General features: G+C 41.9%; 1 protein-coding gene across 7 annotated transcripts in view; it reads left to right on the top strand.

Moving 5' to 3' along the window:
* Positions 1 to 14,954, top strand: part of asap2a (ArfGAP with SH3 domain, ankyrin repeat and PH domain 2a) — an 84,276-nt gene that overhangs the window by 9,321 nt on the left and 60,001 nt on the right. For 4 of the 7 annotated variants that reach the window (XR_008599999.1, XM_035946434.2, XM_055005758.1 and 1 more), the window contains exon 1: positions 7,228 to 7,798. The exons of 1 other annotated variant lie outside the window; for it this stretch is intronic. Coding sequence is in view for 4 of the 6 variants with exons in the window: in XM_035946434.2 (XP_035802327.1) it covers positions 7,673 to 7,798 (126 nt within the window). In the remaining 2 variants the exon portion in view is untranslated. Of the gene's footprint in view, positions 1 to 7,226; positions 7,799 to 14,954 lie in introns of those variants that run through there. 2 more of the 7 variants (XR_008600000.1, XM_023266239.3) reach the window with 2 other exon arrangements.

A 14,954-nucleotide genomic window follows, 5' to 3' on the forward strand; every position in this document is an offset into this window, starting at 1 on the left:
TCCCGCCTCATTTGTTATGGTGTCAGAACAAATGCAATGCAGCCCGGGAATTTGCGCCATGACAGTAGTCGCTTGGGGGCCTTGCAGGACTGTCAGTGAGGCTGATTGGAATTCATGGTGCTGCAGCATCGTTGATTCAGTCAGAACCTGCAGCCCGGTGAAATGTTTACCCTGGGTTGAATCACATTAGTGTGGATGAGATGGAGAGATGCAGCTCAGAGGCTTTACAGTGTCCCAAAGCCGTGATCTCACTACTGTCAACTGGTCTTGGTGCAGGGAAATGGTTTTAGAGCAAATGGAGCACTACTGGACTGGGTGTCATATGTTTATGGGTGTGAAAGTGTTCGTATATAAAGGAGGGAGAATATTATTATAGTGAGTGTGCCTGATGAGAGGCCAAGAGTGTTACTGTCAGTACTGCAGCCAAAGATATTCACCTTCTGCCCTCCGTTTACCAATGCACACAACCACTGAATCCACTGTACTGTGTTCAGTGGAAATTAAGATGAACAGTGAATATTTAATCGTGAAAATGGTCAGTAGACATGCAAATATCAGCACTGACCAAGAGAAGAAGATTCCAAACAGCATGTTGTGATTTTGCTTTGGATTTTCTATGCAGTATTCCTTGACTGGTTACTTCACATTACACAGCAGATCTTGTAAAACCCAGACATACAGGGAATAAATTGCAAAGATTTCAGAGATCATTATCGCTTTTGTGTGTGTTTGTTTAATCATCCTCTGGTTTAACAGCTAATATTGTGTGGTTTACATTACTTTGAAACAAGAGGAGACGATCAGCAATATACACAGCTGCCTATTATTAATCCAGGAGCCTCATGCTGGCTCAGGGGATACTGAATAAAATGAGATGCTATATCATACTATATATGAAACAATGGGACTATTTTAGCTGCGGCATACACGAGAAAAATATACTTTTCCCTCAGAGTGGAGATTTTTCTAGTTGCAAAGTGAAACGGTTGATTAATGGTCTTGGGTGACGGTAACCAGAAAACCAAGAGAAGGTGGAGGCAGGTTGACATGCTGCCTGTCAGGATATAATGAAGTACAGGGACACCAGATATGTTCAGGCTCATGGGGGCCAAATCCTAAGAGGACTCATAATTACTGTAAAAGCCACTCGCTCCTAATGATGATAGTGAAGCAACTGCAAAGCTCCAGCTCTTTGCGATCATCACTCAGATGAATGTGTGTGTGTGTGTGTGTGTGTGTGTGTGGGCGCTGGCTAAAAATGTCATGCAATTATTTTGCAGAACATTACTTCTCGGGTGTCCTTCAGGGTGGCAAGATTAAATGAAAAATCATGAGCCGGGGCATTCCTCGGCTTGGATTTGGGTATTAATGGAAAATCTGGCGCTTTAGCTCAGGGGAGTGTAAAAACTGTGCAGGTGGTTTCAGTTTTTGTCTCTATATTTAATGATTGAATGACCTTATTTGTGTGCTCAAGAAAAAATCAAGCATTGCAGGGAGCAGGTCATATATTCCAGTCAGAATTGGTCATCTCCACCAGCTAATTGATTTCCATTTTGTTGACTGAAAAATGGGCAATTGCCTCCTGCACTGGCTTTTGACCTTACTGAGATTTTCAGCTGACTTGAAGATGATGAACTGTACTGCACATGCTACAGCCTATCATCAGTTCTGAGAGTAGTGTCTTAAACAAGAGGACTGCAAATATGGTTTAAATAGCATCTCAGTCATTGAAATCTAATGCACACTTCTGTTTCTTCTGTATCTGTGCAGAGTATCCATTCATATAAAAGCTCTGGGTCCAAATCTTTCCTGAACTCGTTACCGAACTTCCTCTTTGAGAAAAGACCGGATTCGTTACAGCTGACTGCTCCCCCTCCCTCGTGCTCCTTCGCCCTTCCCCTCCTCTCTTCTGTTCATCCCTTTCCTATAAGTATGTGCAGCTACCGCTCAGGTTCTCCACGCACCGCTCGGCCAGGTCCTGCCTACAAGCTGCTGCCTCATTTGTGTAACAAGCTCTTCTTTAATGTGGTCTATAATGCGTTTTGCGATGTAGGAAAAAGTTCCCCACATTGCAGTGATGGACACGAGCCTCGCTTAGAATGTGCAGTTTCATCCACGTGTGTTTTGGAAAAGCTTCAGCGCAAAAATGATTACAACTATTTCAAACAAAGAAGTCATTCATTCCACTCAAGAAGCTGGATTGTGAAGTTGTCCCACCTGTTACACAATCATGATGTCATGGTAGCGCAATTAGGAAAAAGTGACTCCCGCTCAAACACGAATCCCTCTTTATGACTGCAACATATTGTCTGTTCCAGCCAACACTGAAAGGCCAAATCAGTAAAACTATATTGGGTGTTTGTGGCTCATTTTGACCAAAGAATAGGCGTACGGACACACCCTGTAGTTTCCTGCTCACAATACAAATTACAAACATCTTTTCCAAGAGGGTCTCTGTGTACGCTATGACATCTGCTTTGGCTATTGTTCCGTCTGCAGCTGCTGTCAAGTTGGTTTTCAGTTTCTCCTTTTCACCAAAGTAACACATTTCACAACAAAGCAGTGATTAATATGGGCATTTTCGTTTTTTTACTCAATCAGTTGAAGATGTTCAAATACAGCAGCCGTGACCGGAGCACATCCAACGGCCGCATTGCTGACTTGTTACTCGGGGCGGCGAGTTGCTTGCATGCAAACAAGCTCTGAACTGAGGATGTGCTCTCCTGGTGAAAGAGGCTTCTGTTCGGTTTAATGAAGCTACTGACAGCCTTTGGTTTGGCACATTTTTCACTGGGCTGCGACAAATATTAAATGTTACCAAATGTATGTATTTATGATGATAGGATACAGTTAAAGCAGATTATGGGTTATTCTTGAGGCTACTTTCACCCGTGACACAGTAAATTTTAACAGTGCTTCCTTCAGCTGCAGTTTATTACACCTAAGATGCCTGGTTGTGCTTTTCATAGGTCCCATAAAAGATGAAACAATGTGCTTTTTCATGTGTTCCCAACATGTACCTGCTGGATGACCCTATCCGCCTGGTTCTTTATCTACAGATCAAACTGATGCAGCACTCACAGTTTAGATGTTTTTCACTTTGGTCTGATATTGATTTAAAGAGTAAAACCTGCTTTTAGAAAGACAGACGGTGCTGAAATGATAAAGTCATGTCAGCGGTGAAGAGGAGGGCTGGTGTTGTTTGGTTCTGCTGACCTCACTGACAGTCTCTGGACAGCAGATGTTCACCGGGACTGCATGTGTTCATTTCATAAGGGAGCTGAGGGCTGCTAGCCGCTCAGGGTCAGCCTGGGTCTCGGGCTCTTCATTTAGCAGCTTGCCAGGAGACGCTGCAGGGCTGAAAGAATGTGTGAACACTGCCCAGTTTGTGATTTAAAGGCTGCCCAGGGTTTTGCCTCCGCTGCCGCCAGACTATTTATACCAGCGGCCGTCCTGCCAGGCCTGAATGAGCTGGGAAACATCAGCAGATTTTTCATCCCAAAGCCCTGGAAAAACGCAAGTGCTCAGGGAGCAAAGGCTATTGTTTTTCCAAGCTCCTGTTGACAAAAACTCAGGCATGGGAGAAAGTCTTCACAATTTCAGGAGGCGCCTAATGATAGAATGTTTTCTTTCTCCTCTGACTTTTTCCCAAAAAGACTTAGGAAGATACAGACGTCCCCTTTCCCCTTTATTCTCTTGGCGGTGGCCTTAAAATGCGGTAAAATATTTACATATGCATGGGGTCCAACATGCACTTTAATGTACTCTGAAGTATAAGATCCAAAGTCTATCTACTGGTAAACCTTTATACGTGTTACATTGTGACAGCACACCAGATCTTATCATCAGCATGAACACTGATCCTGCATCCTTCTCTTTTCTTTTCTGAGATGTAACTAAAATTGAATGCAGTCAGCTGCAGAGACCAATGCAAACACAAATCTGTTCACAATATGGCAAAATTACTCTTCGTGATACAAAAGGTTACATTACATATGGAGGTTTCAGTAATTTATACATTATAATTATGCAGTAGGTTTGCATATTTGCTATCTCTGTACTGATACATGTAATTTAAACAAAGGGGAAAAAAAGAATCCTGGAGACACAGATAAAGAATTCTTTAAACAGCTGACATTATCAAAGGCACAACTGTAGAGGGGGAAAAAGCGTATTTCCTATTTAATAGTATCTAGACATGAAAAAGATTTAACAGCTGCTCACGGCATCTGAAGATCTTTAAAACACAAATCCAAAGGTTTGTTTGATATCACAGTCAAAGAAAGGCGACTTTTCAAGTTCTTTTTTTTTTTTTTTTTTTTTTACCATTTCTTCTGTAGAGCGATGCTTTTAACAATGCTGGTTCTGAAACATTAGATACTACAATCCTCCCCCATTACTACTACATGTAATCCATGGTAATCACACTTAATCTGGTTATTTGACCAGTTTGCATTTTATTTTCTTCTCGATTCTTTCCCCCTCCTGATTAGATTAAGCTGCTGCCAAATCTTGACTAAATCCTTGAAAGTTTAATCTGCGGTTACATTGAATTTTGTTATTGTTATGTTTACAATCAACATCTGAACAACAACCGAGTGCTACAAAATTAAAATATTAATGTGCTCATACAGTTGTGAATGTTTTTAATAGGGTTTTGATCACAAATAAACTGGATTTAGAGCTTATCATTGTAGACCTAACACTATTTCTACCTGATTTCATGGTTAACACGATAGAAAAATCTATAATTACAGACATTTACACAAAAACACACACTAAGCCACATATTTCCGATGATAATGTGTCATTTCCCTACAGCTGGCTGCTTCTTCTATCTCCACCTTAAGAAAGAAACTACAGTGACTCTGTAGCCAGATGCTGCTTTAAAGTGCCGTCGGAAATATTAGAATCACACACTGCCTCTCAATTAACTAGTATACTGCAGAATGGAAAACAGACTAGCAAACTTATTTGAAATCTGAGCAAAGAAATTTGGATTACTAGAGTATGGAGAGGATGGGTGAGTTGGGCCATAAAATAATATTTTGACTAATATGTGTTTTTTTTTTTTTTTAATCATTTTGTATTATATATATAGCATATGTATTTGTTTTATTTAACAAGTACTTTCCCAATGTGACATTTATGCAGAGATTGTCTATGGGCACAAGAACTGTTACAAATTATTGCACATATCGGTGCTTACAGACATCATCATATCAGCAAATCCTAGTTGCTGACACCTCTAATGACTATAACTGAATTAAAGTCTTATACAAACTAAACACAGACTCAGTCCTTCCCTCTCTGGGAGCCACACATACAGTGATAGTCTGTATTTACATGTACACAAGTGGCAAATATTCCTTATGTGCCCTGCGATGGTTTGATAATTATAGAATCCTAGTTTACATGCAATGTTTTTAGTCATGTAAACCAAAAATATACCCTCTTCAGTAAGCAGACTATGAGACTGAATATTCAGATGCAAAGTTTATATCAAAACAGTGACTGATGTTTTTATACTAATTGAAAAATACTGTTGGTCTAATGATGCAGGAAGCTGATAATTTCCAATGTTACTAGCTGCATATGTAAGTTTTTTTTAGTACTTCAGATAAAGTTTTATATATTAACGGAACATTTTAAACATTTAAACCCTTGAACATAATATGGCTTTGGAATGTTATTTTATTGTTCATAAAAGTCTGATCTGTTCACTAAAGTCAAAAATATTAACAGGATTTTACAGCAGTGGCAATATTATGTGTATTTAATGTTTCTTCATAACTACATATAGAACATATAGAGCTCTGTAATCATTAAGACAACAAACAAAATATGGCAACAGGTAGCTGAATAGCAATGAAAACACATTTTCTTGGTAAGTGGCTGCAGTTATTATTAGGCTGTGGACATATTTGTTTTTGGCAGGTGCACAGACTGGGGATTTGTTGTAATTATTAGTATTATTAGTTATTTAATTGGGGTATTGTGTTATGAGGGTTTATGGGTGAACTTGCTCTCCTCACTAGCACCTGCTTCTTTTCTCTTGGACTATTTAAAGGATTGGTCACACAAATTACTATTAAATTTCAAGACACATCTTTACATATGATTATAGCTTTAAATCAACTTAAAAAGACTAATTCCAAGGTACATAAATGGAGAACCATTGTTTTAGTTTGCCTGGACTCACTGTAGAATTAACACAAAATACGGGTTACACATAGAAACAAAGTGTTACACATTTTTCATTCATTTAACCCTTAGATGCATAAGTGGCTCAAAACTGACACAGTGAGATCGTCTTCTTGCAATATCTTTGTGATGAAGAGTTTTTATCATTTCTATTCCACAAAAACATATTTTTGATATAATTCCATTTAAATTTTTAACTTTCCTTTAATACTTTTAAAGAAATTATAACATTTTTAATACTATCCCAAGCACTTTATCACTGATAATATCACACAGGAGGTGATGCAGTGCACGAACCTGGAGGGACGGAGAGTATCAGCAGTTGGAGAAGTTGGAAAAGAGTGGGAAAATGTCAACAAAATGAATGTGGACACTCTTCTATTGCTTGTTCTGTGTAATATTCTTCTTTGTCAACTAGCAGAATGTTCAAGATCTTTTATGAATTGAAAAATAAACATATTTGAAACATGAAATCCTTCTTGTGTGCGTAAAAATATAACACAAACAATAACAAAGTACTATTCTTAACCAAAATGACAAAAATGGTATAAAAACACAAATTCTTATCACAATCTGAAGACTGTCGACCTTCTACTTGCATTTTACTTGAATCAGACACTTTAAAGCAGACGTCGCACCTCATCTCAGTACTACACTTTTACACTTTTTTAAATACTTGCTCTATTCACTTGCATATATATATATATATATATATATATATGTTTAATAATTGTTTTATACAGCTGTTTGTTATACTATATTTTTTTTGTTTTTTTCCAGCAAAGTTTCGATGCAGAAATGCAATGACAATAATTATCCTTGAATCTTTGAAATCCTTGAATCCTCTGCATGTCACAGAAACTGCACTACTTCAAGGACTTGCTCAGTTCCCGAGGTGCATTTGAAGGCATCACGGGTTCACGCCTTCCATGAATCCTGGTTGGCTCCCGGTTTCCATCTGCGGCTCTCCATTGGCTGCTGCTCCTCCATTGAATCTCCTCCTCTACCTTTGTCAATTCCTTGCGCTCCCGTTGAAGCGGCGGCTCGTTGTTTCCCGGGACCTCGGAAGGGCGAGAAGTTACCTCTGGTCTGTTGCAGGGTTGGGACGAACAGAGAGGACCCCAGGATCCACTCGGGAAGCTGGGATTTGATCTGTGACTGAGTGGAAGTGGATGGAGAGGGAGTAGCGGGGATATAAAGGCAGGAGGGGGATATAACCTTATCCATCACCTTGTAGCGCAGCGCGGTGAGACGCGACGCTGCAACTCCGGAGGGCAGCGTGCAACACACCGCTGCTCTGGATCCGACGAGGGAATGACATAAACACACCCGGAGATGCTTTCCTGCCCTTCAGTGACATTAATACTGCTGCTGCTCTGAACTTTTCTGTCCTCAACACACGAGAAGAGTGTCAAGAAAAGAGTTCTTCTTCTTCTGCTTCTTCTTCTTATCTGCAAAGGGAGTAATCATGCCGGACCAAATCACAGTTTCGGAGTTTGTGGCAGAGACCAATGAAGATTACAAGTCACCGACTGCCTCAAACTTCACCACCAGGATGTCCCACTGTAGGAACACAGTGGCTGCTCTGGAGGAGGTAAATCTGCTGGGAGTGGGATAGTAGCCTCCCATTCCCGTGATGATGAGTCAATAAGGCAGACATCCAGTAATATCAGATTTAATGACGTAATTTTGCTTTATTCGGGCATCAGAGCTGATATAATCTTAATTCCTGCCACACACATCCCTTATTGTGCTCCATTTTCAAGCTCAGCCATCATTCATCTTCATTTTTGTGGATCTATAATGTACCACTGCACAGCTATTCCAATCAAGAAGTTGAATTTGGTACTTCAGAATCACAAATTTGCCTGCACAGTACAGCAAAGGAGCATTTATATATGATGAGCTCAGATATAGAAAAGGAAAACTCTCCACAAAAGGAAGAAATGTGAAGAACTATGCATGGGTCTTTGCTCCTGAGAGGACACGCATGCAGTAAATGTGGCAGGAGTGCAGACAGAAGGACAATCAACTAAAAGGACACTTTTTGTTAAATTGTAATCCCTGCAGCGATGCAAGAGGAATCATATGCCCTTGCTGCATTGCACTTCATGTGCACAGAGAGCACTTTGTGTTCCTCCTGTAACTCGCAGGTCATCAGGAGGAAGGACACTTCCGCTTTGTTCCCTGATAGCCATCCTCCGCCTCCCTCCCTCCCTTGTTATGGTTTCCCTACTTTGTGTACAGTACGGCCGAGCCTCGCCCTGCCTGACAGTAAAAATAGAATTTCCCACATGAGTGCCTCGGTGTGTTATGTGTGTTAGTGTGTCTCGGCTCGGCAAATGAGGCTTTCAGGACGTTTGGTGTGGGAGGAACGGCTTCACTGAGGGGGGGAGGTTTTTAGTTGTCACCAAAAGTGGAGCCATGAGAGACAGTTTTGTGCCTTTCCATTGCGAGAACAGACGTCTGGATGCATGATTTATGTGGAGGTGAGATAAGTCGTTGGCATGTGATGTCAGTTTTACTCACACAGAAGCACATCTGGGCTCAGTGTCAGCTCTGCCTTAAGCTCCCTGATCCTCCACACCTCGGCGAGGGCTGTGGCTTTATTTTTAACCTGTGTTTGTTGGATGACTGAGCCAGGCAGACAGCCGTACACCTGCACAGGCTGACAGGTGCTTCACTTCAGCGTCACACACCTCAGCACACACGGGTTCCCCTCAAACCTCTGCTGCTGCTTGCTTTACAATGGCAAACAACCCAGCTTACTGTTGTGCGTGGACTGTTTAACTAGCAGGTCAGGAGTAATTGCCAACTTGTGGGGTTGAATGGTCGGGTTGAGAATCTAATTGTTTCGCTGCCGGATTGTTGTTGCAGAGACGTTGGAGTAGCATGTTGTTGTTTCATGTTGACCTCCCCAACGCTCAGGCTGCAGGCCTGACCGGCATGTCAAACGCATGGACACATTCACACACAAATGCATTTACATACAAGTTTCGAAGCCTGTTTTTGTATTTTCCTGGCGTTTTAAAGACATTTGACAGCCGTGACACCTTCACCCTTCGGTCTAACAACACATCCACATGGTTTATATTCATGAATGCCGAATGAAAATGAAAATATTCCACTGCTGCTTTCAGCATTCTTCTGAGTTTCAGACATTGTGCTGATTCCGGCTTTCTCCAGAGCAGCAGTTTGCTATATGAATGCTCACTTCTTAGTTTTTGCCCTTCAGCTGACAGTCGAGGACAGTCTGCAGGGAGCAGCGCAGTGCTCTGCAGTGCTGCGCTCAGTGGGCTGCTATATAATTTCAGAAGATGTTTTGTGAATTGGCACCTGTGAGTTATGATAATAAGCTGTCGGTTTGTTGCTGACTTTTTTTTCCTGTTGGCATACACAGCAGATATCCAGAACATGTAGCAGTGGATGGTCTAGATTGTTCAAAAAGATGCTTGAGAAAGCTTTTAATATTCCGTGCTACTTTTTGCATGAAAACACTCTCTTAGAAATGGCAGCGATGGTGCTGCAATTGTGCTTTTCGTTCCACTGAATCACTAGTACATCTGTTCTGTTTTGACACGTGTTTCTGTTATCAAGGGAGATTCTTTTGTTAGGAAAACGGTGTGATTATTAGTGTGGAAATCTGCTGTTCCACATGATTTAAGTCCTGCTTGCTGCTAGGGACAAATTGCAACACATTCTGCTCCTTAATCCTGTTACCAGCGAGAACAGAGCAGGAACCTGCTAAGAGAAATGATTTTTGGGATATAAACCAATTTATCCACCTGCGTATCTATAGATACAGTACACATATCAATGAGTTTGTTGTGTGACACCAATCTGGTAGATGTAAACTCATTAATCTTGCTCAAATATATGAAATAAAGTGCATCTGGTGAGCTGTGTTTTTAAAAAAATGGCTCATATACTTAGTCGTCTCACCTTCTACATCAACAGACCTTTAAAACCGACCCTTGGGTCTGCCTGTTTATATGGAGCCTTTAAACACTTTACCATCAGAGGCAGCTGCACCACTTTTTGGGCGCACAATGTTGTGTAATTATTTCTTTTCTTAATGCTTAATTGCATCTGACATAATCTTAATTAGGCTAGTAGTTTTTGAAACGGCCCCGCTGTTAAGAGGCCGCTCAGAGAGCTCGTGTGCATGTGTGTACGTGCAATGTTTTCATTTGTGAAACCGCAGCAATAAAAACCTGTTTATCCAGTAAGAGGATATTGGGCCGTGTGTCATGACCCCACGTTCCACCCCCCTTCCCTCTTTGTACTCCTGCAAAACACTTGTGCTGACTTTTCCTCCGTGCACACTTTCCAGCAATAAGAGCTCTCGACTCTCGTTTCCTTTCAAAGTTTCATTCAAGTTTTTCTTCTTCTCTAGCTACTTCTTTTCTTACGTTTTTCTCCATGTTTAGACTTGTGCTCAGCTTCCTTTGTCAAAAACAAAACCCCACAAGTTCCTTTCTCCCTCAGGCCCGAGTTGACCTCTCTGTTAAGCGTTGACCTTCCTAGTAGAGATGCTCCCTGTTCTTGTGTCTCGCTCAGAGGGGAAAAAAACCTCACAAGGATGTCTGTGCACCGCCATAAACTGGCAAACTTCGTACTAATGTTGTGTCTATTTTTGCATCTGTGACTGTTATTTCCTGCCAGACGCTCCTAAACTGCTCCAATCAATAGAGTTGTCTCCTTGAACAGATCTCAAGTGCATCGTCGTCTCGCTCAGGTGCGAAGACGTTGCGCTTTCGTCTGGCTGAGCTGCAGTGGCAGGCGTTTAAAGCATTAGGGCCGTATTAATTTTGCGGTAGAGTGGATCAGTTATTGTTTAACTGTGTATGACTTCAACAGGCCTCTCAAAGTGCCCATTTAATACAGTGGGTGAGAAATGAATCTTACTCGCACTGTAGAAGGCTGTAAAGTATTTTGATTCGCGCATTTAAACCAGCCATCCCTACTTGATATTCAAGACGAGCTTTGGTCTTCTCAGCAGCGCAGCCCTTTGATCAGCCCCTTGCAAGCACAATATTTCTCATGACATTACAGCTGCTTTGTGATTTAAAGTTGCTTGACAGGTGGAGTGCTCACTTGTCATGCAGTCCTTGACATTCTTTGTAATTATGACACAAATACAAATATCCACAAGTTGTTCCCTCCAGGCCGTCTTGGCACGAAAGCAAAGTCCTGCACTCGAGGCACTCAATATGTCGTTCTTTCTATCTCTGCAGTGGTTTTTTTTTTTTTTTTCACAGCGGCTAGCACATCAACTGTGATCATAGCTTTGGTAGTTCGGAGCATTCATACAAAAATGCACCAAAAAAAACAGTGACTCAATACAAAGCACCAGAAAGTCATTCAACTCTTCAAAAGCGGGTTCATTGTGAGTTTTAAGCCATCTAGTTCATGAAATCCTTCTCTTTTGAGATCAAAGAGACAAATATGTGTCTCCTCAGGGTATTAATTGAATAAAAGCCATTCAGATTCCTTTAGATGTACTTAGAAAGTTGAATTCTCCACAACATGGAATACTCAGTGGTGATGTTTGGAACTAAAAAATGGCTTTAAAGTTTGACACGAGCAAATGTAATGAAATAATGAAACCAAAGATACAGTTTCTTGACATAATGGCAATGTTAAATCAGATTTGTTGCTTTCCTACCCAGAAATTTAATTGCAAAGCAGAGCTGCTGCTGTCCTTCCTTATATAGTGTCGGAAACCCGCTCACCCACTCAGCCTCTCCCTCCGTCTTGTATCTCTTTGTCCAGTTTATTCATTTTTCGACAATGAATAACGGTTATTTATAGCCAAGTCAGCTTTTCATGGGTCTGCTCTGGCATTGAGGGCGGTTGGGGGTAACACAGTCTTAAAGGCCAGCGTCATTAGTCTTCCCTCTGGCTATTAATTCATGCAATGGAGGTCCATCACGCTGGTATGCCAGCTATGCATTGTAAGGCACGCTGGATTGCTGCTTGATTTTGTGTTGAGGTTATTGGCAAGTACCTCTGGGAATGGAAATGGTATTCACAGCATGCACAGGCAACTGTTGGTGGTGGCTGTGGAAGCCCATAGCAGCCTTCAGTCTGGTTCTCACAGGCTGTTTCGAGCTTGTTTGGTGTGAAACAAAGTAATAGAGCTTGTGAAATGAACTCATGAGTGTTAAAAAAGCCGCTGATGAGTGCCTGCTGTGAGACTTTAGCCTCTCATCTCTTTATAGCACCTCTAAGCCTAATCTCGGGCCACCAGTTGTTTTGGATACACACTCTAACTTGATATTAACCCTTACCGTCTGTTACCTCAAGATGATGTCTCATTTATTAACCACACCGCTCTGTCTTTGCATAACTGGTTGTGGAAGATGAAAACATTAGTTCCTATACTACTCACTGTGTTGAAATGTGTCATTTAAAGGGCAATGATTTATGGTGGATGTGTTAACATCTGAAGGCAAGTGTGCTCTCGTAACTCTTTTCCATGTGTCAGTCTGTTGGCTTGTGTTAATGCTTGAGTAGTTCCTGGGTGAAGGCAGGACCCGCAATGATTCCCACCTCTATATTCCAGGAATGGTTGACGTTAGCGGCTGTGGCCTGGTGAGAGACAACAGCTGCCCCCCTGAGAACAGGTGGCCCGGAGGAAAGTTTTAACAAGCCCTCAGACAGCAGGATTATCAATGCAGAGACAATCTACAGCTAATAGCTTTAGAGCTACACGGGCGGATCCAAGAGATCTTACGCACACTTGCCTAAATGTGCTGTCTGGCCCAAGTGAGCAGCCCAAACCCCCAGCCACCCTGGCCAGTCTTCAATATACCACCTAAGAAGCTTAATGCTTCCTATAATTGAAATGGGATTTCTGGCTGGATCACTGCAGCCGTGTCTCCTCGGTTCACCCTCACACTACATCCGCTGTCCCTTGACTTTGCCTTACTGTAGTTAATGCTCCAGAGTAGGCCAAGTATGTTGAATCACAGCCAACTGCGTTCATTCTTCCAGATCCTGATCTGATCCTGAGTGGGTTGTGAACAGAGAGGCAACAGACCATTATAGCTGGACTTGGGCACTCCTTGAATTCGTCTGTGAGTGTGGTTTGGGAAACAGTAGTTGTCCCAGATGGGCGAAATGGGAACCCCATTTCCCCCCAGGAGGTGATTTAATCAGACTAATGTGGTAGTCAACAACCGGATTAAAATGACTAAAAGCTTCATGCACCTTGTACTTTTTGGGGGATATGTTTAGTATTGATTGGGTGAGTTTTAGACTTCTTGGTTTCTGCTTGTGACTCTCAATTATTTTCTCAATTATGTTTTGAAGGGAACATAGTTTATTTATTCAATATGTGGTGGGAAAGATCCACTTTACAGGAATAGGATGGAGGTTATAAACCAGTGACCAGACACTTACCTGGAAGACCAGGGTTCACATCTCGTAATGGATGAGAGATCATTGGTGTCAGAATTAAGATTTGTTGTTTGTTGTTGTTCACTTTCAGTTTCCATATACTTTCTGGTTAGGTTGAGCCACAAAAACTTGGTGGTTAGATTTAAGAAAATATCTTGCTTTGTCAGACACTTTTACATGTTAGAAACCTGGCTCTAGGCACCAAACGTACTTGGTTTGGGTTACGTAAAATATCATATCATGGTCTGGGATTTGAAGCGTCTTCTCCATTTTTTTGGGTTACCAGGGTAACAAGTTCAACTCTGTCTAATGTATGATTGATTGGCTGATAAGAATCGACAGTGATGCAGTGAAATCAATGGCAGATATCTGTTGATTAGAAATGTATTTGTGGTATGTTACGGGCAAATATATGTTGCCCTCAAAATGTAATTGAGAATGCAGTTTAGTTACATAGGAAGAAATTTTGTGGAGACTTGGTTGCACTCAAACTGTGGTCAAAGCAAAGTCCCTTTTTATTGTCTATGTGGGGCTGCGATCTCAATTCCCAAGGGACTTTTGTTTGAATTGAGAGGTGTCTGTCCGGCCTCCAGGGCCTAATAATGCAGTGTTCATGTTATCATCCAGACGCAGGCTTTGGCCAGACCTCATTATGATGCAGCAGCCCTCCCCATGGATCTACCAGGGGAGAAGGTCACGGTCCTGTCCCAATCGATTCAAAGCCATGATCTCTCTTATCCCCCGATGGGCTTTGACTGTCAGGATGTGGTTTGATTTTACTCACTTTTGTTTTCAGTCTAGCTTCGTCTGTGCTCGTATCAAGACGTGCTGGTGAATTTTTTTACACTTCATTGGAGCCCGTTGTTCACTGTTTCGTCTGATGAGTCTGTGTTATTTGGAGAAGGGATATGATGGTGAAAACGATTCTGAAAACTCAGTCCAGTGTGGTGAAAAGTAATGAGGTTAAAGTATAGACTGGCTGCTCTTAGTCCTACACAGAGGTTATAGGGGGCCAGACATTAGAGCCGCTATGGGAAGACGGGACCTTTAAGCTCATCTCATCCATCAGAGTGTCTTGGCCCAGATTGTCTGAGACGGCTGCTGTTGATGGCCGTTGTTCCCTGACAGGCCCTGCCTCTTCATTAATGAACTCCACCATTGATTTGTAGTCCTGGCCACTCCATGCTGCTGGCGGCCAGGGTGCGGTGGGGAGGCCTGGATCCTCACAGTTGTGTTGTCCTGCTGTCACTTTCACTCAGAGAACTCACCCAGACTACTTCTCTGTTAGGGAACATGTACTAACATTAGTCTGATTTGCTCGGAAGGTGCTTCTTTTCAGCCATTTT

Source organism: Amphiprion ocellaris, chromosome 20 (assembly GCF_022539595.1).
Source record: "Amphiprion ocellaris isolate individual 3 ecotype Okinawa chromosome 20, ASM2253959v1, whole genome shotgun sequence".
In the NCBI taxonomy this organism is placed as follows: domain Eukaryota; kingdom Metazoa; phylum Chordata; class Actinopteri; family Pomacentridae; genus Amphiprion; species Amphiprion ocellaris.